General features: G+C 40.7%; 1 protein-coding gene across 4 annotated transcripts in view; it reads left to right on the top strand.

Moving 5' to 3' along the window:
• The window catches only part of IGF2BP2 (insulin like growth factor 2 mRNA binding protein 2), a 184,793-nt gene that overhangs the window by 121,845 nt on the left and 35,757 nt on the right, over nt 1-27,191 (top strand). For all 4 annotated transcript variants that reach the window (XR_004251168.2, XR_004251167.2, XM_058426924.1 and 1 more), the window contains exons 3-7: nt 8,225-8,273; nt 9,906-9,957; nt 13,816-13,879; nt 16,641-16,913; nt 19,093-19,227. Coding sequence is in view for 2 of the 4 variants with exons in the window: in XM_058426924.1 (XP_058282907.1) it covers nt 8,225-8,273; nt 9,906-9,957; nt 13,816-13,879; nt 16,641-16,913; nt 19,093-19,227 (573 nt within the window). In the remaining 2 variants the exon portion in view is untranslated. The remainder of the gene's footprint in view (nt 1-8,224; nt 8,274-9,905; nt 9,958-13,815; nt 13,880-16,640; nt 16,914-19,092; nt 19,228-27,191) is intronic.

Genomic DNA, 27,191 nt, shown 5'->3' with positions numbered 1-27,191 from the left:
TTTCACTTGAACAGTGCGTGATGGTTTCAATCTATAAACAAGCATGCTAATTTCTTTTTAATGGGAAATGGTTTTAACCTTCCTGTTACAATTCTGTCCAAAAGATTTATAGAATCCTGCAGGTGGAATGAAACATAATGGTCATTTCATGCAAGTTCTATTCTAACCCAATAGAGGAATTCCTTCACCATCTTGTCCAAGAGTAACCATCCAACCAGTCTTCTCACAGACATCTAAACATCATCTAATGATCCATTGACTCACTGACTTTTCTCCTTCCACTTCTTTTTTTTTTTTTTTTGCTAGAGAGAGAGGGTCTCACTTGGTACTCGGTTGCCCAGGCTTGAGTGCAGAGGTACAGTCACAGCTTTCAGCAGCCTTGACCTCCCGGGCTCAAGTGATCCTCACACCTCAGCCTCCCAAGTAGCTAGGACTACAGGCATGTGCTACCACGCCTGGCTAATAATTAAAAAATGAATAGTATTATGGAATTATCCACCATCTCTTTTTGTAGAGATGAGTTCTTGCCATGTTGCCCAGGATGGTGCCAAACGCCTGGGCTCAGGCCATCCTCCCACATTGGCCTCCCAAAATGCTGGGATTACAAGTGTGAGCCACGACATCCGGCTCCACTCCTTTCAACAGGAAACAATTAAGAATCTTTGATGGCTTCCTCAAAAGAGAAATCTAGAATTGTGTTAGTCAGGTCTTTTTGTGAGCTAGTAGGCTCTGAGAGGGCTGTGGGGAGATAAATGAATTAGTCTCGGACTATTGCTTTTTGCTGTGGTCTAAAAGTATGTGTCCCCCCCAAATTCTTATGTTGAAATCCTTACCCCCAAGGTGGTGGTATTTAAGGGCCTTGGAGAGTTGATTAGATCATAAGGCGGAACCCTCATGAAGGGGATTAGTATCTCTGTAAAATAGACCCCAGAGAGATATCTAGTCCTTCCTCCATCCAGAGACACAGCTAGACAGTGCCTTCTATGAGGAACAGACCCTCAGCAGATAGCAAATCTGCTGGTGCCTCGATCTTGGACTTCCCAGCCTCCAGAACTGTGAGAAATAAATTTCTGTTTATAACCTCAGTCTATGGAGTTTTGTTATAGTAGTCCAAATGGACCAAGACACATCATATTAAGTGATTTTTTTTTTTTCCTGTTTCATTCAAGCAGTGAACTTCCATGAGTTTCTGTCTCTGGATGCCCAGGAAGCATGAGTTATGAGGGCTGTTCTGGGGCTTATGGTTTTGTGAACGTGAGTTTATAGAGCAAGGGAAGTTACTGAGTTCATAACTGCAGTTCTCCTGGCTCAAAACCCTTTGCAGGGCTGGGCATGGTGGCTCATGCCTGTAATCCCAGCACTTTGGTAGGCTGAGGCAGGCGGATCATGAGGTCAGGAGATCGAGACCATCCTGGCCAACATGGTGAAACCCTGTCTCTACTAAAAATACAAAAATTAGCCAGGTGTGGTGGTGTGCACCTGTAGTCCCAGCTACTCAGGAAGCTGAGGCAGGAAAATCGCTTGAACCCAGGAGGCGGAGGTTGCAATGAGCCAAGATCACACCACTGCACTGTAGCCTGGGCAACAGACCAAGACTGTGTCGTGGTGGGGGAACCCTTTGCAGCAGGTCACCACAGTATTTAATTTAATCCTCTTATGATTTGGCTCATAACACTACTAATATTCACAGGGATTTATGCTTATTATTTGTTTTTTCTCTTAAAAAATACCCCAAACTGCTTTTTGTTCATTTTGTTCATTTTCAACAGTTTATTTATGTTGAACACATTTAGTTTCCTAATACATTTATTTTATTTTGGATTCCATAGAGGCAGAGGCAATTGTTCTTAGTCATTTTGCAACAAAGAAAGTGACTAAACAATTTTTTTTCATTGACTCTTAATCAGTCTCTGTGATCCTCCCATGTGGTGTCTGGGTTTGAGCGAAAGAGAGAACTTTAAGAGACAGTTGGGCTGGGCGTGGTGGCTCATGCCTGTAATCCCAGCACTTTGGGAGGACAAGGTGGGCTGATTGCTTGAGCCCAGGAATTCAAAACCAGCCTGGGCAATATGGCGAAACCCCATCTCTACAAAAACTACAAAAAACAGCTGGGCATGGTGGCTTGGGCCTGTAGCCCCAGCTGCTCAGGAAGCTGAGGTGGGAGGGTCACTTGGGCGGGGGAGGTCAAGGCTGCAGTGAGCTGAGATCACGCCACTGCACTGCAGCATGGGTGACGGAGCAAGACCCTGTCTCAAAAAAAAAAAAAAAAAGAGACAGTTGGGTAGAGGATTGGACTTGGCTATCACTGGTGATTTATTTGCTTCCTTGAGCAGCCCTAGGTCCTAGTTCAGTTTAGCACAGGATGTCCCTTGTACAGAATGACCAGAAGTTTTTAGGGGAACTTTCAAACTAATGAGGAATAGGAAACACACACTAATGAGCGCGTGCAATAGACTGGAATCTGACTGCAGCGCTAAACGGGAGGAGGGCTGGGAGCGCTGGTGGTTTCTGTCCCGGCTCAGGGTTGGTTAGCATACCTGCCTCTCTTTACAGGTAACGCACGTAAGGAAATCCCTTTTATCATCTGATGGAGCTCAGAAATGCTGTGGAAACAGATGGGACCTAGTTGGGTAGAGCCCCAAAGGACACTCTCACAAGGTCCTCTATGTTGCCTCTCTTGCCCAAAAGTTACCTGGGAAACCTCCAGTTCCTAGTTGGCCTAATTCTCCAGTGGAAGCTGGAATCCTACAAGCTGGGTTCTCACAATTCATGTTAATTTGTTCTCTAGTCAGACCCACAGCATAGCCAAGGCTTGGGTTAGAGTTCTCAAGGTAGCTGATAGACTTGTGGCTAATTGACCATATGCCTGAAAACTATGGCATTATCCTCCTCACACCAAAGCAGGTGTTTTACTTTTTTTTTTGAGACAGTTTCTCTCTTGTCCCCCAGGCTGGAGTGCAGTGGCTCAGTCTTGGCTCACTGCAGCCTTCGCCTCCCAGGTTCAAGTGATTCCCCTGCTTCAGCCTCCTGAGTAATTGGGACAATAGGTGCGCACCATCCACCATGCCCGGCTAATTTCTGTGTTTTTGATAGAGAGGGTTTCACCATGTTGGCCAGCTGGTCTCGAACTCCTGACCTCAAGTGATCCATCTGCCTCAGCCTCCCAACTTTTTTTTTTTTTTAATAATACAGATGAAATGGTTCTTCAGTTTCACGAGGTTCCTCAATAGTTAAATACAATTTTATTTCCCCAGCTGATTGCCTACTTACTTTAAGCAACAAATTCTACCATAACTAAATAATTTCTGCCAGGCCCTTGAAATTCATAACAATGGACATCTAGCTTATCTGACATTCATTTAGTTGGAACCTTCTGTTACCTCTGGGTATCTACAGCCAAAGATAACGTATTATAAATATAACATATTATAAAATATGTGCTGAGGCGTTTATATGTTGAAAGTCCTTGGAACCCCTCAACTATAAATTAGTTAGATGAGCTGGGATTACATATATTTTATTCTGTGGTTCTTTACAGTTTGATAGTCCACACGTGTGCTATAATCAATTGACCAGAGTCTAGAATCCGTGAAGGTAGCCAGTTCCCTAGCAAAGCAGGATGGCTTCAGGGCTGCATTACTTGTTTCCTGGTAGGTGGCCCTTTCCCACACACTTAATTTACTTGAATTTGAGAGTGGGAAGTTCTAAGTTCCTGAATCCGAAAGCCACAGGGAGAGAGCCTGTATATTTGTATTAAAGAGCACCCTTTGCTTGACTTCAGGTCTTATTCTGCTTCCAGTTAAAATGAAGGTGAAATAAAGACATGTTCCCGCTGCTCTTTTTACTTCTGTTTGAAGGTGAGCTGAGGGAGTTTAAGGCTCATTCTGGCACACCTGTGAACTGCAGGTGGAAGGGCTTGGTGTGGCAGGAGTGTTTAAAGATAGAGATGGGGAGGAGGCAGCAGCAGGGAGTCAAGGAAGGCAGGAATAGCCCTCTCCGTGTGTGGAAAAAGTGACTGGCAGCCAGGTGAGGAGTGGATGGGAAAGGGGGAGGCCAAAGATGGAGGGACCAGCTGGGAGACGGCGGTAATAGTTCTGTGGCTCTGTGAGTGAGGATGAAAAATGCCTTTTACCTGTAATTAGAGAAGCTTGGTTTCATCTTTAACATATTGGAACTGTGAAATTATTATTTTAAGGTACAAAGAATTATTTTCCTATTACCAATCACTTTCCTAAGTTACTGTGTGTTTGGTTTTTTTAAAGCAGGGCACAGTTTCAGGGAGAAAGATCCATATTCTCATTTGAGACTGAGCCAAATACTTTCCTTTCTTGTCTAAAGGAAGGAGGGAAATGAACACCTCCTTCCCTCTCCTGTTGACTACCTGGCAAAGAAAAAATAGACAATTCGTTTTCCTGGGTGGGGTCAGGAGGGTCTTCATCATGAACAGACTGCAGCCAGCAGCAGAAGTGCTCTTCTCAGCCCCTGTGTACGGGACCCCGTGCTAGACAGTGGAATAGTAAACAAGGAACCTGTCTCGACGAAATCACCACGGGGGTTGAGGGGACACAGCACTAGCAGATAAGTAATTGTGGCAAAGAATGAGCTACCAGAAAAGCTGAAAAGTGCAGAGGAAACAGTTCTTTCTGGAGACATTCTGGAAAGCTCAGCAGGGATTGTGTGTGAGCCGCGTTTTGAAGGACATGCCAAAGTCCCTCCCGGGGAAGGAGGGGACAGGCCTCCTGGGTACCCTGATGAGAAGGCATGCTGTCCAGATGCTGCTACAGGAGTCAGCAGATCTCAGAGATCCTAATTGCTCATGACCCCAAAAGATAATCCCTCAGGATAGTCTCCCAAATGACCGGCTGAACTCCAGGTTAGTCTGTTCTACCGTAGTGATCTCCATTTCTCTTTTTAGCTCTCAGTTCCTTTTCTTCCTTTCCATCCTGATCTGAGATCAGAGGTGCGACAGTCTAGCTTTTAAGAGATTATTCCTCCAAGCCTCTGGCTTAACAAAGCAGGACATTCCCAGTTACTGAACTTATGTGTAGTCTTTACTTGGACTATTACAGGGAAATGCCATTGTTTTAGATGCATTCAGTTAGCATTTGGGGTAATCAGCATTGGGCAGAGTTTTCCTACTTTTGCACTAAGAAGTGTTTGCCACATACATTAATAGTTCTGTGGCAGTGAGGATGAGAAATGACTTTTACTTGTATTAGATTTCAAGAATAAGAAATAAGATTTCAAGAATACCTAGTGTAATTGTGGAGAAAATGAGGTTTGGTTTTTTCTTCTTTCTTTCTTTTTTTTTTTTTTACTTAGCAGGTTCCAGTATACTTTAAAAAAAATAAGTCTTGTATATTAAGGCAACCCTAATGGAAGTTTTCATTGTTCGTTTTTTAAAGCCTGTAGGATAAGACGTGAATATATTCTCAATTAAAAAAAAAAACAAGGGGTAGGCATGGTGGCTCATGCCTTTAATCTTAGCACTTTGGGAGGCCAAGGTGGGAGGATCACTAGAGCCCAGGAGTTCAGGACCAGCAGGCAACATATCAAGACCCCATCTCTATTAAAAATTTAATAATTTTAAAAAATATAAAAAATTAGTAGCTAAAAGTATCCTTTTACCAACTAAATCTGCTTGGTGTAACCTTTGTGCATTTACACACATACACATTGAATAACAGGTAGTTTGGTTTTGTGCTTTTTAAAAGCAGGATCAATTTAATCTGTAATTACCCCTTTTCTTGTAACAGCATACCTTGGAGAGTTTTCTATGACAGTGCATGCTTGTCAACTTCATTTTTAAGAGCTGTATAATATTCTATATTCGGCTGTATTATGATATATGTATTCATCTCTCGTTAGTAAATATTTAGATTGTATGCACTCTTTGTTACAAATAATGTTACAGTAGCTGTCTTTGTTCACATCTCTTTGTTCTCATTCATGAGTTTCTTCCAATAGAATATCTACCAGTAAATTGTTGGTTAGCAGTTGGAGTCAATGTTTATATTTGGAAATAACAAAAATATTTTTCTTCAGAAATATTTTATTTTCTTGAAAATTCTGATGCCTTCTCTACAAACTGTTAGGCTTGGTGACATCTTCCATAGAGAATTTCCATGTAGCCACTGTATGGGATGGGGCTGGCAGTTTTATTCTGAACTATTGCCAAAGGCCATGTCGGGAATTAGCCGCCTTCACAGCATAGAGGTAGAAATTAGTTCTTGATTTTTTTTCCATCCTGATACACAATTAGTGATTCTGTATAGTCATTAAAGCAGCCCTAGTAAAGCCTGAATACATTAATATTTTTTAAAAATAGACAAGACAGAAGTAGTATATGGGAGCTAGAACAGAGAGGTTGCCTCCATGACGTTTTGTAAAAAGGAGCTGAGAAAACTAGAGCCCCTCATTTAATTCATTATTTCCCCATTTATTTCTTCCATCTCTGTACCTCTCTGTGTGTGTCTCTCCTTTTCTCTTTCTGCTTGAATTGTAACATTTCTCTCTGGGGCTGTTGCCCAGATTAAAGCCCTGGAGAAACATGTGACTGTGTATAGCCACTGTTTAGTACCTCTGACCCCACAAGGTGGTACACCACATCTCTTTTCTGGCAACCCCCCAAAATGAGTATTTATAGGATTTCAGTGTCAAGCTCCTCTATTAAAACAACCTCTTTAACATTTAAATGCTTTATTTCCAGGATCCAGCATGTTCTCAAAGATAAAAAAAAAAATTACATAACTTATACTGTTCTTTTTTCTGTCTTATTTTAATGCTTAAGTAAAAACAAGAAACAATCTAAGTCATTCAAACTTTCAGACAGCAGGATGTCTTGGGGAAAGCCTCTGAATGAAAAGGCCCAAATGTCCATAAGTAGGGGATGGATTAAATATACTTCAGGATACCTATGTAGTTATGAAATAGAATGAGGAACTCTCTACCTCTACCTTGAGAAGGATCTCAAGAATAGGACTGTTAGGTGAAAAAAGCAAGATGCAGAGAATGTGTAGAATATGCAGATATTTCTATAAGAAAAGGGTGAAAATATGAATATATATTCACATTTGCTATTATTTGCATAAAGAATCTGAAGGATACGCAAATAACATGTAAAAAGTATTTCTGGTGAAAGAAGGGGGTGGTGAGACTTTTCACAGTATAACTTTTTATAGTGTTTTAACTTTTGAATTAGGTCTGTAGTACCTATGCAGAAATAAAAATATTTTTAAATGACATTTTGCATTGTTAGATAAGGGGGCAACTAAATCTGATCTTGTTGAAGCCTGCTATATTACCTCACCTGTCCTGTCTGAGCCTAGGTACACTTTGGGGTAGGGTCAGTTGCAGGCCAATATATTTTGAGGAAGAAGGGGATAATTCTATAAATAGAAACTGTATGATGACTGAAATTCTAACTACTATGGTAGGAAATTGAAAAGATGAGTCTGTATTTAAATTATTATTATTATTATTATTATTATTATTATTTTTAGGTTGTTGGGATTTCTTGGGTTTCTTGGTTTTTTGTTTGTTTGTTTGTTTTTTCCAAAGTAATTGAAAACCTTAAAATATGCTCATGAGGCTGGTGCGGTGCACACCTGTAATCCCAGCACTTGGGAGGCCGAGGCAGGTGGATCACTTGAGGTCAGGAGTTCGAGACCAGCCTGGCCAACATGTTGAAACCCCGTCTCTACTAAAAATGCAAAAGTTAGCCAAGCGTGGTGGCATATGCCTGTAATCCCAGCTACTTGGGAGGCTGAGGCAGGAGAATCACTTGAGCCTGGGAGGCAGAGGTTGCAGTGTGCCAAGGTCACACCACTGCACTCCAGCCTGGATGACAGAGTGAGACCCCGTCTTAAAAAAAAAAAAAAAAAAAAAAACCCACAAAAATTAGGTGTGGTGGTGGGCACCTGTAATCCCAGCTATTTGGGAGGCTGAGGCAGGAGAATCGCTTGAACCCGGGAGGCAGAGGTTGCAGTGAGACGAGACCGCACCACCTGTACTCCAGCCTTGGCAACAGAGCGAGACTGTCTCGAAAAAAAACAACAACAACAAAAAAAACTACGCTCATGATTCACAGTAGGAATTTTTTGTTGATGCCATGGTGAACACAGTGAGAAAACAAATTCAAATGATGGGTTTAAGCTGATTTTTATTATTTGCTGTAGTTTGTGTCCTGGAGAAAGTGTTATAGTCTGTGGTTTTATCTTTACAGGAGCAGGAAAATTCAGATTCGAAACATCCCTCCTCACCTGCAGTGGGAGGTAAGCCAGTGTCAATTTTTAATGGGTTGTTGAGACATTTCTTCCTTCTTTAGTTCCATTTTACATTTAGGAATTAGAGGGCCTCAGTGTTTCCCACAAAGCTTCTGAGTCCTGCCTCTTTCTTTACAGTACCCGAATGCATGTGATCTGTAAAGAGTTTGGGGTCGTATTTGTTTCTTTCATAGAATGTGTACTGTGATCCCTCATGTTCTGTCTTTTCAAGTACCATGCTACCAAGCACCAGCAAATAAGCCAAGAAACAAAATATATACCTGGTTGTGATTTGTATCTCATGGTTTGTTGGTTTGTTTGTTTGAGACAGTGTCTCACTTTTTCACCCAGGCTGGAGTGCAGTGGCCCAGTCATGGCTCACTGCAGCTGGGTCCAGGGATCTTCCTACCCCACCTTCCCACCCCAGCCTCCTGAGTAGCTGGGACTGTGGATGCATGCCACCATGCCCGGCTAATTTTTGTATTTTTTGTAGAGATGAGGTTTTGCTATGTTGTCTAGGCTGGCCTCAAACTCTTAGGCTCAAGCAATCCACCTGCCTTGTATCTCATGATTTTTAAAAAGATTTTTATCTTTCCAGATTATAATTTGAAAAAAAGAAAGTGAATGAAAAGGCAACAAAAGTAGAAAGGTCTTTGTTGGTTTTCGCAGAATTTTTTGTTTGTTTTGAATTAGTTGCTGTAACAGTTAAGGTATGTTTTCAGAGTTGTAAAGCTTATAAGATTTCTACCTTAAAATAAAGTAAGAATATGAGGAGTGGCCTTATTGTGATTTAAAAACAAACTGCCTCATATTTTATTCCCCACCCAAAGAAAACACAGTGCCTTAAAGGAAACAATGTTTTATCTAATGCTTTTATTACTTTAAAAAAAAAAAAAAAGATTATTGCCTGGGCGTGGTGGCTCACGCCTGTAAATCCCAGCACTTTGGGCGGCCAAGGTAGGAGGATCACTTGAGGTCAGGAGTTTGAGACCAGCATGACCAACATGGTGAAACCACGTCTCTACTAAAAATACAAAAATTAACCAGGCATGGTGACAGGCACCTGTAGTCCCAGCTACTCCGGAGGCTGAGGCAGGAGAGTAGCTGCACTGGAACCCAGGAGGTGGAGGTTGCTGTGAGCCGAGATGGTGCCACTGCACTCCAGCATGGGTGACAGAGGGAGACTCCATCTCAAAACAAAACAAAACACCTGATTATTATGGAACATTTCAAACATACACATCCTATTACCTTGTAAAATGAAGAGATCCTTGTAAAAGAATCGTTAAATATTTCAAGTAATTGGAGTGAGTCTTGTACTTTATTCTGCTTCTCATTTTAAGAGTAGTGTGTTCCAAACCATCATGATGAATGTGATTGTTAACAGTTCCTAAGACTCTGAAATTCTGCTGTGTAACCTTAATGAACAGATTATTTGGGAGCCAATAAGCGAATGTAGGTCCCATATATTTGTTCAGTTCTAACTGTTTTTATGGAAGACCTGAGATGTCAATTTAATTAGATTATTCCTATAACCATCTTTTTTTTTTCTTTAATTCATTTGCCTGGGGATATCACTGTAGTATTTTTTGTACGTATGATCTTGCCTTCCCATTCTGACATGGAAGCTTTCTCTTCTAGGTGTTGGATGGACTTTTGGCTCAATATGGGACAGTGGAGAATGTGGAACAAGGTAATAAGTGAGGAAGTTAGCTTTTTGGGTTTTGGAGAGAGATATTATCTGTTATTTCTTATAGGTTAGGTCAACTCCAGGGAGAAATAGTAAGTTCATATTTCTTTGAAATAAGCTTCCTAGAGGATATATATTTACATCTATGTAAGATGTATCTTACATAGATGTGAGAGATATCTTGTCTCTTTCTATCTATGTCTATGTAGTTTGCCTTTTCAAGGAATATTATTTACAAGTTGTTTCTCATACACTGTGCAGTGTGGTCAAGCACTGACAAACGCTGTCAGGCTAGGGTAAGCTTAATTCACTTAGGAGTAATTGGATTTACACGGTTGCTACTTTCCTTTTCCTGGATAAGAAAAACAGATCCCTAATGTCTTGGACTGAGTGTTACCCAACGAATAGGACTCCTATACCAATAATCCCTTGAAGTGCTTATGAAATGCAGACTCCTAGGGCTTACTGTAGACCTACTGAGTAAGAGTCTTGCAGGGAAGAGCTCGTGAATCTATATTTAAAAAAGCACCCGAGGCCGGGCGTGGTGGCTCATACCTGTAATCCCAGCACTTTGGGACGCCCAGGCAGGCAGATCACATGAGGCCAGGAGTTCAAGACCAGCCTGGCCAACATGGCAAAACCCCGTCTACTAAAAATACAAAATTAGCCAGGTATGGTGACGCATGCCTGTAATCCCAGCTACTTGGAAGGCTGAGGCACGAGAATCGCTTGAGCCCAGAAGGTGGAGCTTGCAGTGAACCGAGATTACACCACTGCACTCCAGCCTGGGTGACAGAGTGAGACTTTGTCTCAAAACAAACAAACAAACAAAAACTCTGAAGTGATTTTTGTGAACACTCAAGTTTGAGAACACCTGTCTCAGGAGCAGTGCTGCAAATGCCCAGAAGATACTTTTCTTCCTGCCAACCTCTTTTTTATCTTCTAAAGCATGAAATACTATGATTTTTAAAAGGAAAACAGTGGTACCTAAAGCTGCTATCTTATGTAGCTCTTTAAGAGTCCCAGAAAAGTAGATTCCAAACTCTGGATGCGACAGGCGATAATACGTGATAAAGATTATTTTTACCTTGACCTAGAAAACAGAATGTAAATTCAGTCACTTACTGACTGCGAACCTTTGAAAAAGTCACATAACCTCCCTGACTCAGTATGCACAAGTGTAAAATTGAGAGAGAAATTTCTACCCTTCCTCTATCACTGGATAGTTGTGGTACCCAAAGAGAACTTGTATAAGGCATTTGTAGACAGCAGAGTCATAACGTAAGCTGAAGGGATTGTTCAAGTTCACTTAGGAAAAATTGCAAATAACCCATTTTCTGGTATACGATCTATTCTGCTAGTTTAATTAATAGTTTAAAAGCAGTAATTATTCAGATATTATTCAGTTTATGCTGCTGCCTGCCCATGCCCAAAGGTGAAGGGAAAGAGCTCAGAAAGAAGACATGATTTATAAGAATTCTATTTCTTAGTTCTTATTTCCTTCGACATGGAAAGAAGACTCCCCCTTTTTTTTTTTTGAGGCGGAGTCTCGCTCTGTCGCCCAGGCTGGAGTGCAGGAGCACGATCTCTACTCCCTGCAACCTCCGCCTCCCGGGTTCAAGCAATTCTTGTGCCTCAGCCTCCCTCGTAGCTCGGATTATAGGTGAGCGCCACCATGCCTGGCTAATTTTTGTAGTTTTAGTAGAGACGGGGTTTCACCATGTTGGCCAGGCTGGCATCAAACTCCTGGCCTCAAATGATCCACCCACCTTGGCCTCCCAGAGTGCTGGGATCACAGCTGTGAGTCACCGTGCCTGGCAGAAAAGAAGACATTCTAATGATTGGGTATTGTAGGCAAGATGGCCTTGCAGCCATGAACCTGTAAAAGTTACTAGTTAAGATTATATTATTAACTGAGGACAATGCTATGCAAGAAAAATATATTCCAGGTCCCTGGGGCAGTTTACAGGTCCTAGGGCAGCTATGCCCTGGAGACCCCCCAGTTTCCAGCTGCCTAACAATGACGGGATAGAACTGTTGGGCTATTGTTTTGTCCTGTTACGTGAGTGATTCCTGATTCAGTGGGAAAATATTTTCAGTAGAGTTTTAGGCAACTTTATAGAACTTTCATGTCCAGTGAAATACATTATTTGAATGGAGCTTAGCTTGTCACAGAATCAAAGAACTGCCTGATTTCCTGAAGACTAACATCTTTGAAGAACGGAGAATATGACTAAGAAGTGAGCACTGAATCTGAGAATCCTAATGGATAGCTTTATTCAGGAGGTTCAAACCCAGCGCTTTCTGGGAGTCAACAGCCTCATCTGTAGCACTAGAAAGCAGCAAATATGAAACCTTTGTAGCATTCTCTGTGTTAGCACTGAGAGAGGACAGTTATGGGCTACACCTCCCCTGTTTTGTACTGTGAGGACTTCTCTGGGTTAAGTGTGAATTAAAGTGTGCTATGAACACTCGAGGCCAAGGCCAGAGCTGGGTTCGGGTTTATTACATGTAGTTCTCAGTGGCAGCTCTTTCTGAGCATTACATACAACTCCCTGCAACCCATAAAGGCTGCAGCTGCTTTAAAGTTATTTAACAAACAGTATTTTTAACAGTAGTCCTTAAGCTTTTTGGGGTCTCAGATCCCTTTGCAAATCTTATAAAATAACCAGAAAAACTCACATTTCCACAAATTTGAATAATTTTGGAGGAGTTTATAGAATTCTTGAAGCTCAAGCATGGGTCCAGGGTAAAGAATCATAAATTATGGCGTTTTATTTTTATTTTGGACAGCAGCTTTATCATAATTTTCTTGAATTGTCTTTAACTTAATGATGTTGTTAACTCCAAACTCCCAACAGCTTAAATGTTTTAAAGGGAAGAATTGATCTAGTCACCTTTGTTTGTTTTGGAAAACATATATTTTTGGTGTTTACATTTACTGGCTTGGATTGAGAAAGTTTTCTCTGGCATTTGAATTTATTTTTAATTTCTAACTATAGAAGAAGAGGCAAGAAATTTTGATCTAAGATAAGACAACTCACAAGAGTAATCCCTTATTAGCCAATCAGAGTTTATACTTTCTCTTTTAGCCAAGTAAATTAGAATTGTCAGTTTTATTTATTAGATTTAACTCACACAAAGAGTTCAGTCAAAAGGAAACAAAAATAGTGATGGTTCAACCTTGTCAATGAATGAATAATTTAAATTAAAACATTTTCTTATTGTTTTATATGTATATCCAATTATTTAAGAATTAATGCAAATTATAATTAAAACTCATACCTTGATAGTGATGCAATAAATTGATACAAACTTCTAGGAGACCAGTCTGAAAATATGCATTAAAAAGCATCACGTTCTTTTACTGCATTACTTTTCTTCTGTGATTTTAGCCTGAAGAAGTAATTCAGAAGAACACACAATCCAGTGATGTTTGCAACAAAGGTGATTTTTAGCAACACTATTTAGAATAGCAAATAGTGGGAACAGCCTACTTGCCAACAACTGGGGAATGGTTAGGCAAGTCATGGTACATTTGACTCACTGCAATTTTATATAGACATTAAAAATGAAAAATACAAAGAAAATGTACTGATACAAAATACTCATATAAAAGTGTTTATAAAATATGTGGAAAATACAGTTCTGAGTTGTTCATACGATTGATTACAAATGTGTTATATACAATTGATTACAAATTACTGTGAATTCAGATGAATAAACGTAGAGATGCAGATAACTGTGGAGCCAGTGTGATGAGGGTTTTATGCATTTTTCTCTAAAGTTTGTCTGTTTACATTAAGCCAGAGGGTGACAGCACTTTTTCCTATGACAGTGTAGTTTTTGCTTTTTCCCTAGTCAACACAGACACAGAAACCGCCGTTGTCAACGTCACATATGCAACAAGAGAAGAAGCAAAAATGTAAGCAGATTTGGGCTTATTTCTGTTTAAATTTATTTGTTTTTATCTTTGAATTCCATTGAGTTCTGTGTTTTTAAATGTTTTCTAAAAAGATGCAGATCTGTGAGCTGGATATGTGCCACCTTTGACATATCCATGGAGCTCCACGGCATCTGAGCCACCTTTGACATATTGGTAGAGCTCCAGGGTGTTCCTGTCATCTTTGACATGTCAGTGGTGCTCCAGGACATTCACACCGGGATATTTGTGGATTGTGTAGAGACTTGAAAAATGTTGAGCCTCAGCATCAAAACCAAGATGGGAGCTGCGTCTTGACATGATCAGGAATAGAGGGCACCATATCTGTGACACTGTGTCCTCTAGACTCTGCTTTGCCAAACACTTGGGACCACTTTTACCTAGAGCTTCCTCCATGCACTGCGAGGAAGCAGCACAAGCTATACCAAAACATCAATTTTGTGTGTGTAACATTAAGAGGGAATCCACCTCAGTGACAGCAGCAGCTGAGAGAATTGTCTGAGAGTGGTTAATCAATAGCACCTGGTTTGGGTTCTTTTCTCCAATCCCCATCCTCTTTCCAGTGCCCATTCATTACTTCAGGGATGGTTAATTTTGAGCTTAGCTATTAATGGACATAAGATCAAGTCTCTTAAAAAACAATGAGGCCAGGCATGGTGGCTCATGCCTCTAATCCCAGCATTTTGGGCAAGACCGGAGGATTGCTTGAGCCCAAGAGTTTGAGACCAACCTGGACAACATAGGGAAACCCGGTCTCTACAAAAAACAATTTAAAAATTAGCTGGGAATGGTGGCTTGCACCTATAGTTCCAGCTACTTGGGAGGCTGAGGCAGGAGGACCACTTGAGCCCAGGACAGTAAGGCTGCAGTAAGCTGTGATTTCACCACTACCATCCAGCCTGGGCAACAGAGCAAGACCCTGCCTCTCAAAACAGCAACAACAGCAGCCGGATGTGATGGCACATGCTTATAATCCCAGCTACTTGGGAGGGTGAGGATTACTTGAAACCAGGAGTTTGAGACCAGCCTGGGCAAAATATAATGAGACCCCCATCTCTAAAAGAACAACAAAAACAAGTTCCTTTTTTGTAGGAGGTCCTTAAAGTGCCTGTCAGGTCATTATAACTAGAATTATGGTCACATTTGGTCTTGCTTTATGGATGTGGCATAACCTTGGCTATACATCCCAGGATTATAGTGTTCTTTTTCAACATACAAAGATATTTAACCCATTTTCATACTGCTAGTTTTCAAAATGTTAATTTTGCATTGAAAAAGGTAATAGTTCAGGCCAGGCGTGGTGGCTCATGCCTGTAATCCCAGCCCTTTGGGAGGCCGAGGTGGGCAGATCACCTGAGGCTGAGAGTTCGAGACCAGCCTGACCAACATGGAGAAACCCCATCTCTACGAAAAATACAAAATTAGCTGGGCATGGTGGCGCATGCCTGTAATCTCAGCTACTTGGGAGGCTGAGGCAAGAGAATCACTTGAACTTGGGAGGCGGAGGTTGCAGTGAGCCGAGATCGTGCCATTGCACTCCAGCCTGGTCAATAAGGGCGTAACTCTGTCTTGAAAAAAAAAGAAAAAGAAAAAGGTAATAGTTCATTTAGTGTTAACTTTACCTTGTACACATTTGTAAGTGGAGATACACCAACAACTCAGCTCCACAGCCCTTATCTAGCTGCTGCTTGGGTGGACCTCCGTACATGATATTACTCTATTGCTTTTATTAAATTCAAAAGGCTGCTTCGTAATAAATTTACAAGTCGTAAACATTAACCTAGTAAAATTGGGTTAATACTACTAAAAATATGTGAAAAGGATATTGTATTTCGAATATAATAGTGGTATATCATTTATCCCCTATCAAATTGATAAATATCTTTAAATAACAGCACTCTGTGCATTTGAAGATTCAAGGACACGAAATGCTCTCTCCTAAACTGCTATGGGATCATAAATGTTGAAACCATTCCAGGGGCCCACTGGGCAATAGTTAACAATTCTACTAGGAATTTGTCCTGTGTGCAAAGTTGTAGTTGCAAAGATGCCGATGGTGACACTGTGTGTAACTGTAAAAGGTTGGACACAACAGATATCTAACTATAAAGGATCAGTTGCAAAAACTATGGTAAATCAATAGAATGTTAAACAGTCATTAAAAATTATACTGATACTGCAGTTGAGTTGTGTAAATTATACTGAAAGGTACTTAGTGACATTGAAAAATGTTTAGAATATTAACTATTTTTTAAAGGTTAGAAAATAGTATATGCAATATTAACCCATTTTTATAAGCAATAATATGTTTATATTTAAGAAAGACAGTAAAGATAGTGGATTAGGATTTTATTTGCACTTACATATTTCTGAATTTTCAATAATATGTATGATGATTAAAATGAGAAAAAAAGAGTCATAATTTTTTTTTAGTCATAATTTTATACTGATATTTATAAGAGTTTTTGATAAGGGGGAAATGGCCTTGAGTGGTGGAGAAACCAGGCTGTAATGTTGGATATGAAGCCTGACCAGGCTGATCCGTTGTGATTACTTGTTTAACTGTTAACCGCAAGCCCTGAGGGAGCAGAGATGGTGTCTGTCTTGCTCACCACTGTATGTTCAGTGCCTGGCATGGCACCATATAGGCGCCTATTAAATGGGAGTGAATGAACCAGTCTTGTGGGAGGGTCTTTCTTGATGTTGGTTTCTGACGAAGCTCCCCTATGCTGCTGCCTTTCAGAGCCATGGAGAAGCTAAGCGGGCATCAGTTTGAGAACTACTCTTTCAAGATTTCCTACATCCCGGATGAAGAGGTGAGCTCCCCTTCGCCCCCTCAGCGAGCCCAGCGTGGGGACCACTCTTCCCGGGAGCAAGGCCACGCTCCTGGGGGCACTTCTCAGGCCAGACAGATTGATTTCCCGCTGCGGATCCTGGTCCCCACCCAGTTTGTTGGTGCCATCATCGGAAAGGAGGGCTTGACCATAAAGAACATCACTAAGCAGACCCAGTCCCGGTACGTGCCTCTGGGGCTTCCTTTGCTTCCTTCTGAGGGGTCCCCTGCGTGCTGGTGGGTCTCAGCCACTCTTAGGTCACAATTGCTTACATCAGCAGTGGGGGGCTGTGCTGTAAGAAACAGTGGCTTCTTTCAACAGGACTACTAACAGACTAACATCAAGCTGGGGGCTGTGATAAGCTTTCATGCTGAGAGGCTAAAAGTTCATAAAGAGGGTACTGATAACCTCACAGCCAGGACTGTTCCCGTAAGCGAACTAATGCTTATGGATGCATCGATTTCTACAAAAGCAGAGGTGTGGAGCTCTGCGGGATCCTAGAACCCACTCATCCTAGCTCTTCCTCTTCCCCTGAGTCAGAGCCCCGGGGGTGGCCATTCTTTGTGATCACATAGGTAGTCTCACAAAGAAGTGGGCGAGTCACTGCCACGTCAAGCAAGAAATAAAGCACACTGGCCTTCTGTTTAGTTTCCTCCCTGTTCAAGGAGACTAAACCGGTTGTAAGAGTTGGAGTGAATAAAATGTCTTACGGAATTGTTGATTTTTATATCTTCCTAAGACTGTAGCATGATGTAATAAAGCAAGTTCAGGACTTGAAAACAAAGACTCATGTTCAAGTTGTAGCACTTTAAATGGTTTTATGATCTTGGAAAAGATGTTAACCTCTCTGAGCATCAATTGCCTCTTCTATAAACAGAGGGTTCTGGCCGGGCACCCTCTGTATTACGGAGGCTCATCCCTGAATCCCAGCACTTTGGGAGGCTGAGGCAGGGGGATCATCTGAGGTCAGGAGTTCGAGACCAGCCTGGCTAACATGGTGAAACCCCATCTTTACTAAAAATACAAAAATCAGCCAGGTGTGGTGGCTCACGCCTGTAATCCCAGCTACTTGGGAGGCTGAGGCAGGAGAATCACTTGAACCCAGGAGGTGGAGGTTGCAGTGAGCCGAGATGGCACCACTGCTCTCCAGCCTGGGCAACAGAGTGAAACTCCATCTCTAAATAAATAAATAAGTAAATAAATAGAGGGTTCCTGTCTGTTTTGCCAGGATTATTATGACAATTAGCACAATCAGGGAGATTGAGTGAAATAATTTATATGAAAGTACTTAAATTGCAAAGCACCCAATTACTGACGCATAGTAATTATTTACATGGGCTAGTACAGTTTATTCAGGTCATTCAGTAAGTGTCTTGTAACCTGAAAGAGAAATGCTATTTTCTTCAAAACGTCTTATTTATCCCCAAATAATAGACACAGATATGGATGAGTCTGGAGTGCCACATCTTAGAAGTAAGGAAATAGAGAGGGAAGTTACTGTTTGGTATTCCTTTTATTTTAAAATCAGCCCTGGCTTTTCCTTCAAGTTCACTGTGAAAGTGACTTTTATGTATGTCTTTTTGTTCCAAAAATTGTGTAAGGTGGCTTGAAAAAAAAATGTAACAAGTTTAAATAGAAGTGGGGTTAGCTCTCAAAGTGTGTGCCCATTTTTTAGAAGTCAACCAAAGACTTGGCTGTAAGCTTTCTAACAGCCAGAGTAAAAAGGACATAATCAGTTATGTAATTTTGAAAGTTAACAAAAACAGGTAGGACCACAACTACCCAAAGAAGTCTGATAAAGTCATCAAGCTTTTGAGCCATTAGTCTTAATGGCAGGCTGCCAATGGAAAGGAAACCAAAAACTTAGAGAGGCAGAGAGAGGGCATGCCTCTGTTTTCTATCCACACTCAAATATATAAAGCTTGCGTGAATTTGGTGTTTGGATTTGGATTAACATATGGCTTTTAAAAGCTGCAATCAGTTCAGAGACCGGCACTGTGCCAATGTGCAGTATTATCCTTCTCACTTTACTCTTCACTTCTGCAGTCATTTGAAAGACTACACAAAATACTTCATTTACCAAACTGGCTTCATTACCGAGTTGGCTTAGTGCCTTTGTCCTACAGCACTCCTGTAAGAACCGTTCCCTTCTAAGTGAAGCTGCAAATAATTAAAATTTGGCACAAGACCCCCTGCACTGCTTGCCTCCTTCTTGGAGAATGGCACTGATTGCAAACGTGCTGATGACGCCTCCTTGTCTGTCTGTGTCCTTGCTGTACCTTGGTTGGTGTGACACTTTCTTGGGACTAGGGTCCTATCCAGATGACCTTGTAATCATGGCTCCTGATTCTTTTCCTACAGGGTAGACATCCATAGAAAAGAGAACTCTGGAGCTGCAGAGAAGCCTGTCACTATCCATGCCACCCCAGAGGGGACTTCTGAAGCATGCCGTATGATTCTTGAAATAATGCAGAAAGAGGCAGATGAGACCAAACTGTAAGTTTGCATGCAATGCCCAGAGCACTCAACAGAGAAAGAGTAGATTCTCCCTCATTTAACCGAAGAGGTTTTTTTTAAAAACTCCAAATCTGTTACTCAGTAACGGAGGCAGGGAGGGATTATGTTTAAGAAATTTGTTCCCAAGTAGAATACAGTGGGAAGTAGATCTTTTGCATTTACAGTATGGCTGTGTCTCCACTTGCGTGTCTCTCTTGGTGATTTTAATGCTTCTATCACCCATTGATAGTAATTATTGGGAGGAACATGTAGACTCATGCTGTCCAATAGAACTTTCTGCAATGATAGAAAAGTTCTATATCTGCACTGTTCAATAGGTCAGCCACTAGCCACATGTTGCTATTGAGTATTTGAAATGTGACTAGTACAGTGGAGGAACTGAGTGTTTTATTTTTACTCACTCAGAGTTCAGTAGCCATGTATATAGCTAATGCCCATCGTATTGGACAGTGCAAGTGTAGAATGCATATTGTCACCAAAGCTATCATTTATTGTCCTGGAAAAGGTTTCTCCCACCATGCTTCTAAACTGTTTACACTCTTAACATTGGATTACATTTCCTTAAGTAGTAGAAACATGGCTGCTTTATTCTTCTTCCACTTTTTTCTTCTATCTGTCCTTCCTCCCACTTCCTCCATTTTTTTTTTTGAGAAGAGTCTCACTCTGTTGCCCCAGGCTGGAATGCAGTAGCTCAGCCTCGTCTCACTGCAACCTCCACCTCCTGGGTTCAAGTGATTCTCCTGCCTCAGCCTCCCGAGTAGCTGGGATTACAGGCATGCGCCACCATGCCCAGCTAATTTTTGTATTTTTAGTAGAGACAAGGTTTCACCATGTTGGCCAGGCTGGTCTTGAACTCCTGACCTCAAATGATCTGCCCGCCTCGTCCTCCCAAAGTGCTGGGATTACAGGCGTGAGCCACCGTGTCCAGCCCTTTCCCCTTATTTTATGAAGTAATTATAGGATTCCACAGTGTAATGAGGGTTGTCCCAGTTTGAATGGCAAATACAGTTCTTACCAAACAAATTGACTTTGTATTATAAATGAATGAGTGGTGATGAAATAGATAATACCATAAAAATAGACTTTCATACTGGGTGCAGTGGCTCATACCTATAATCTCAGTGCTTTGGGAGGCCAAGGCAGGAAGATGGCTGGAGGCTAGGAGTTTGAGACCAGGCTGGGCAACATAGTGAGACCTCCATCTCTACAAAAAATTAAAAAAATTAGTTAGGCATGGTGGCGTATACCTGTAGTCTCAGCTACTCAGGATGCTGAGGCCGACTTGCTTGAGCCCAAGAATTTGAGCAATGAGCTATGATTGCATCACCACACTCCAGCTTGGGTGACAGAGCACGATCCTATCCCTAAAAAAAGAAAAAGGAGATTTTCAGTTTGGCAAAATCTGTTTGTGGGTAGCAGTGGCAGTTTTATAGAGAAGTAGTGAGGGATGAATCAAATAATGTCAAACATGAGTGTTCCAAAACCAAGAAGATGTAAATGGTCCTTAAAAGAAGAACACTACAAATCTATTCTTGGATTTCATAAGAGACTCTGTCCTTTCTATTATGAATTATTTATTCTACTTGGGCTTTTGAAATCCCCCAAATGCCACAGTTTAATTTGAAAAAGACATTTCTCATACAAGTTCCTGGGAACTTAGTAAATAATACCTTTCTGGATTCCTTCGACTCGGTCATGCAACTCCCCTCTCGGTTCAACAATTCCCTGCCTCAACCTCCGAGAGTGATTACAGGAACCGCCACCACATTAATAGAGACAGGGTTTCACCATGTTGCTCGGGCTGGCCTCGAACTCCTGACCTCAGGTGATCCACCCGCCTTGGCCTCCCAATGTACTGGGATTACAGGCGTGAGCCACTGCGCCCAGCCACCTTCCTTGATTCTTCAACCTAGGTACAACTTAATAAAATTCTGAATTAGTCAAAAAGACTAATTTACAACTTGGGCTTTTATGTTTTCACGTAGAGCCAAGATAGAGTTTGAATATCTTAGAAAAAAAAATTTTAGGTGCCTACACTGTGCTAATCACTGCTGGAAGTTGAGGCTACAACCATGAGCAGGACTTGGTTCCTGCTTTTTTTTTTTTCTTCCCCACAAAGCATTTTTTCATCCATTGGTTCCTGCTTTGATGGAGCAGTCCAATGGGAGAGACACTCATTAAACAAATAATGAGTAATTACACCAATAAGTAATTAAGTGCAGCTATAAGAAATGCTACAGTGAGGCTGGGCGTGGTGACTCATGCCTGTAATCCCAGCACTTTGGGAGGCTGAAGCGGGTGGATCACTTGAGGCCAGGAGTTTGAGACCATCCTGTCCAACATATAGTGAAACCCTGTCTCTACTAAAAATACAAAAATTAGCTGGGCATGGTGGTGCACGCCTGAAGTCCCAGCTACTTGGGAAGCTGAGGCAGGGGAATCTCTTGAACCTGGGAGGTGGGGGTTGCAGTGAGCCGAGATCACGCCACTGCACTCCAGCCTGGGCGACAGAGTGAGACTCCATTTCAAAAAAAGAAAAGAAAAAAACAAAGAAATGCTACAGTGGAAGAATGTAGTATCCAATGATACTGAAGGTCCTGATGAGGGTTTTAGGGGGACAAGGATTTGGGGGTTTCAGAGAATGCCTCCCTGTGTAGGTGACAGAGCCCTGAAGGGACTGAATAAGAAGTAGAAGATGTAGGAGAACAGAGATCCTAAACTTTCTTTTTGTTCATTTACCAAACATTTATTGAGCACTCACTATGTGCCAGGCACTATTCTGTGTGCCAGGAACTCGGCAGTGAACAAAGCTGACAAAAATGCCCACCCTCTGAAAGTTACATTCTAATGGAGCTTCTTCAAGCACCCTCTTTATTTTGAGGCAGTAGTAATGCATCTGTTAGATGCTTTTGGTCTCAAGCAACAGAAAATACAAGTGGTATAACCAATAAGAAAAGGATGTCATGTCACATAACAAGAAGTCCTAAGGCACACGGCTCCAAGGTCAGTTGAATCATGGGCCCAAAGACCCAGGACATTTTTCTGCTTTACGTTCCTCAGCATGTCTCACGTTCCGTTGGTTATAATAGGATGGCTATAGTGATTTCAGATGTGCATTCCCACAAAAAAGTTACAAATTGAGGGAGAGGGCATCCCTTCCTTGTGTCCTTTTTTCAGAAAACTTCTTTAAAAGTTGTGGTTAAACAACCATAACATACAATTTACTGTCTTGGCTGGGCATGGTGTCTCACGCCTGTAATCCCAGCACTTTGGGAGGCCGAGGCAAGGTGGATCACTTGAGTCAGGAGTTTGAGACCAGCCTGGCCAACATGGTGAAACCTCATCTCTACTAAAAATACAAACATTAGCCAGGTGTGGGGGTGGATACCTGTAATCCCAGCTACTCGGGAGGCTGAGGCATGAGAACCGCTTGAACCCAGGAGGCGGAGGTTGCAGGGAGCCGAGAGTGCACCACTGCACGTCAGCCTGGGTGACAGAACGAGACTCCATCTCAGAAGAAAAAAAAAAAAATTACTGTCTTAATCATTTTTAAGTGTACTTTTCAGTAGTCTTAAGTATATTCACATTGCTGTGAAACAGATCTCCAGAACGTTTTCATCTTGTAAATCTGAAACTCTCTTTTCCCTCTCCTGTCAGCCTCTGGTAATCACCACTTCTTCCTATGAATTTGACTACTCTAGATGCCTCATATAGGTAGAATCATATACTATTATTCTTTTGTGACTGGCTTATTTTACTTCGCATAGTGTCCTCAAGGTTCACGTTATAGCATGTAACAGGCTTTCCTTCCTTTTTATGGCCAAATAACATTCCAGTGTATGTATATGCCACATTTTGTTTATCTGTTCATCTGGTGATGGACATTTTGAGCTCTTCTGCTTCTTGGCTATTGTGAATAATGCTGCTATGAACATGGGTTTTCAAATAGCTCTTCAAGACCCTCTTTTCAATTCTTGTGGATATGTGCCGAGAAGTGGGATTGCTGGGTCATATGGTAGTTCTACTCTTAATTTTTGGGGGAGCCTTCATACTTTTTCCCATAGCAGTTGCTCCATTTTCCAACCCCACCAACGGTGCACAGGGGTTTCAGTTTCTCCACATTCTCTCCAACACATGTTATTTTCTGTTATTTCGATAACAGCTATCTTAATAGGTACGAGGTGACAGCTCACTGTGGTCTTGATTTGTATTTCTCTGATGATTAGTGATTGGTGATATTGAGCATCTTTTTATCTATTTATTGGCCATTTGTATATCATCTTTAGAGAAATGTCTATTCAAATCCTTTGTTTATTCTCTAATTGAGATATTTGATTCTTTCGTTATAGGAGTCGTAGGAGTCCTTTATATATTCTTGATCATTAACTATGTATTAGTCCAGTTGGTGCTACTGTAACAGAATACTAAAGACCGGATAATTTATAAGGAACAAAAGTTTATTTGGCTCACAGTTCTGGGAAGTCCAAGAGTGTGGTGTCAGCATCTGGCAAGGGTTATCCTATGGTGGAAGGCCTGAGGCAGAAGCAAGTGCAAGAGACAGAGAGAAGAAATAGGTCCAAACTCACCCTCAACCCACTAATTCACTCTGTGATAACTGCATTAATCCATTCATGAAGGCACTCATCACCTCCTAAAAGTCCTATCTTTCAACACCGTTACAGTGGCAGTTAAATTTCAACATGAGTTTTGAGGGGAATTTGAAACCATAGCAAACCCCTTATCAAATAAATAATTGGTGAATATTTCTCCCATCCCATGGGTTGACCTTTCACCCTGTTGATTATATCCTTTGATGCACAAAAGTTTTTAAGTTTGATGTACTCCCACTGGTCTAATTTTGCTTTTGTTGCCTATGCTTTTGGTATCATGGTGAAACCAAGAAGTCTTTGCCATGTCCAATATCATAAAGCTTTTCCCCCTGTGTTTTCTCTTAGGAGTTTGATAGTTTTAGGTCTGTTTAGGTCCTTAACCTATTTTGAGTTAATTTTTGTATATGGTGTAAAATAATGGTTCAACTTCATTCTTCTACGTGTGTGTCCAGTTTCCCCAGCACCATCTGCTGAATAGACTGCTCTTTCCTCATCTAGTAGTCTCAGCACCTTATCAAAAATCATTGGAGACTATACGCAGGATTTATTTCTGGGCTCTCTATTCTATTTCATTGGTCTATTTATCTGTTTTTATGCCAGTACTACACTGTTTTGGTTATGTAGCTTTGGAATATGTTTTGAAAGCCGGAAGTCTGAGCCCTTCAACTTCCTTATTTTTTGAAATCGTTTTGGCTATTCAAGATCCCTTGAGATTCCGTATGAATTTTTCTATTTCTGCAAACAATGCCCACTGTGATTTTGATAGAGCTTGTATTGAATCTGTAGCTCACTTTTGGCAGTATAAACGTCTTCACAATATTAAATATTCCAATCCATGAACACAGGATGTCTTTCCATTTATTTGTGCCTTTAAATTTCTTTTAGTAACCTTTTGTGGTTTTCAGTGTACAAGTCTTTTACCTCCTTGGTTAGGTTTATTCTTAAGTATTCTATACTTTTTGATGCTATTGTAAGTGGCAGTGTTTTCTTAACTTCCTTTTCAGATTGTTCATTGTTGTGTATAGAAATGTAAATGATTTTTGCATGTTGATTGATTTTTGTATCCTGCAATTTTGCTGAATTTATTCTAACCTTTTTTGTAGAATCTTTAAGTCTTTCTACATATAAAATCATGTCATCTGTGAATAGAGATCATTTTATGTCTTTCTTTCCAATTCGAATGCCTTTTATTTCTTTTTTGTACCTAATTGCTCTGGCTAGGACTTACAGTACTATGTTGAATAGAAATGGGCAGGAGTGGGCATCCTTGCCTTGTTCCTGGTCTTAGAGGAAAAGCCTTGCTTTCAGTCTTTCATCATTGAGTGTGATGTTAGCTGTGGGCTTTTCATAAATGGTCTTATGTTGAATCAATGTCATTTTATTCCTAATTTTGTTGGGTGTTTTTATCATGAAAGGGTGTTAAGTTTGTCAAATGCTTTTTCTAGTGACATGATCATGTGGTTTCCCCCCCTTCATTCTGTTAATGTGATTTATTATATTGATTGATTTTTTTAAAAATGTTTATAGAAATGGGGTCTCACTATGTTTCCCAGCCTGGTCTTGAACCCCTGGCCTCAAGCAGTCCTCTTTCCTTGGCCTCCCAAAGTGATGGGATTACAGGCATAAGCCACTGCGCCCAGCTCTCCATTAATTGTATGCTGAACAAACCTTCTATTCCAGGAACAAATCCCACTTGGTCGTGGCTTATAATCCTTTTCATATGCTGAATTTGATTTGCTAGTATTTTGTTGAGGATTTTTGCATCAATATTCATCAGAGATAATGGTCTGAAGTTTTCTTTTTTTGTGGTGTCTTTGTCTGGCTTTGGAATCAGGGTAAAGCTGGCCTCATGGAATGAGCTTGGAAATGTTCCCTCCTCTTCATTTTTTTGGAAGAGTTTCAGGAGGATTGGCGATAATTCTTCTTTAAATGTTTGGTAGCATTCTCCGATGAAGCCATCTGGTCCTGGGCTTTTCTGTGTTGGGAGGTTTTTGATTACTGATTCAATCTCATTATTGGTCTGATCAGACTTTCCATTTCTTCATGATTCAACCTTGGTAGGTTGTGTGTTTGCTCTAGAAATTGATCCATTTCTTCTAGGTTATTAAATTTGTAGGCATAAAATTCTTCATAATATTCTCTTATAATCCTTTTTATCTCTGTCGTATTGGTAGTAATGTTCCCTCTTTCATTTCTGATTGTATTTATTGAATGTTCTCTTTTTTTCTTAATCTAGCTAAGGATTTGTCAGTTTGGTTGATCTTTTCAAAGAACCAACTCTTAGTTTTGTTGGTTGTATTTGCTTATCTCTGCTCTGATTTTTATTATTGCCATTTTTATGCTGGTTTTGGGTTTAGTTCTTTTCAAGTTGAAATAAAAGGATGGGGCTGGGTGCGGTGGCTCATGCCTGTAAATCCCAATACTTTGGGAGGCCGAGGTGGGCAGATCACAAGGTCAGGAGTTGAAGACCAGCCTGGCCAACATGGTGAAACCTCATCTCTACTAAAAACACAAAATTAGCCAGGTGTGGTGGCACACACCTGTAATCCCAGCGACTCAGGAGGCTGAGGCAGGAGAATCACTTTAGCCCGGGAGGTGGAGGTTACAGTGAGCTGAGATCATGCTATTGCACTCCAGCCTGGGCAAAAAGAGTGAAACCCCATCTCAAAAAAAGAAAGAAAAAGAAAAAATGTTAAAATAAAACATTAAAGAATGATAGCAACACAAAACCATATGAAAATATATGTTATCTGGTAAGGGTAAATATTAACAAATATAGTAACCTGTACTGTAGTAATTTTGGTACATAGAATTTAAATGACAAAAACATTTTTTAACTATAAATCTATGTTAATGGGTATAAAAACATATAAAGATGTAATTTGTGATATTTGGGGATGGGGTAAAAAAAATATTTTATGCAATTGAAGTGAAGTTGTTATCAGTTCAAAATAGGATGCTATGACTTTAAGATGTTTTATGTAATTGCAATAGTATCCACCAAGAAAAAATCTATAAGAACACACAAAAGAATATCAAAGCACATCACTATAATAAAAATAAGCAAAACATAAAGGAAGACAGGAAGAAAGGAAAGAAGGGACAAAAAAGCTACAAGACATACAGAAAACAATGAAAATGACAAAAGTAAGTCCTTCCCTATCAGTAACTAAGTGTAAATGAATTAAACTCCCCATTCTTGGCTAAATGGATTAAAAACAGGATCTAACTGTATGTGGTCTATAAGAGACTCATTTTAGATATAAGGACACATATAGGCTGAAAGTAAAAAGATGGAAAAAGGTACCCCATGCAAATGGTAACCACAAGAGA

This window comes from Hylobates moloch, unplaced genomic scaffold, assembly GCF_009828535.3.
Source record: "Hylobates moloch isolate HMO894 unplaced genomic scaffold, HMol_V3 SCAFFOLD_13, whole genome shotgun sequence".
NCBI classification, from domain to species: domain Eukaryota; kingdom Metazoa; phylum Chordata; class Mammalia; order Primates; family Hylobatidae; genus Hylobates; species Hylobates moloch.
This window is presented reverse-complemented; position numbering and strand designations above follow the sequence as displayed.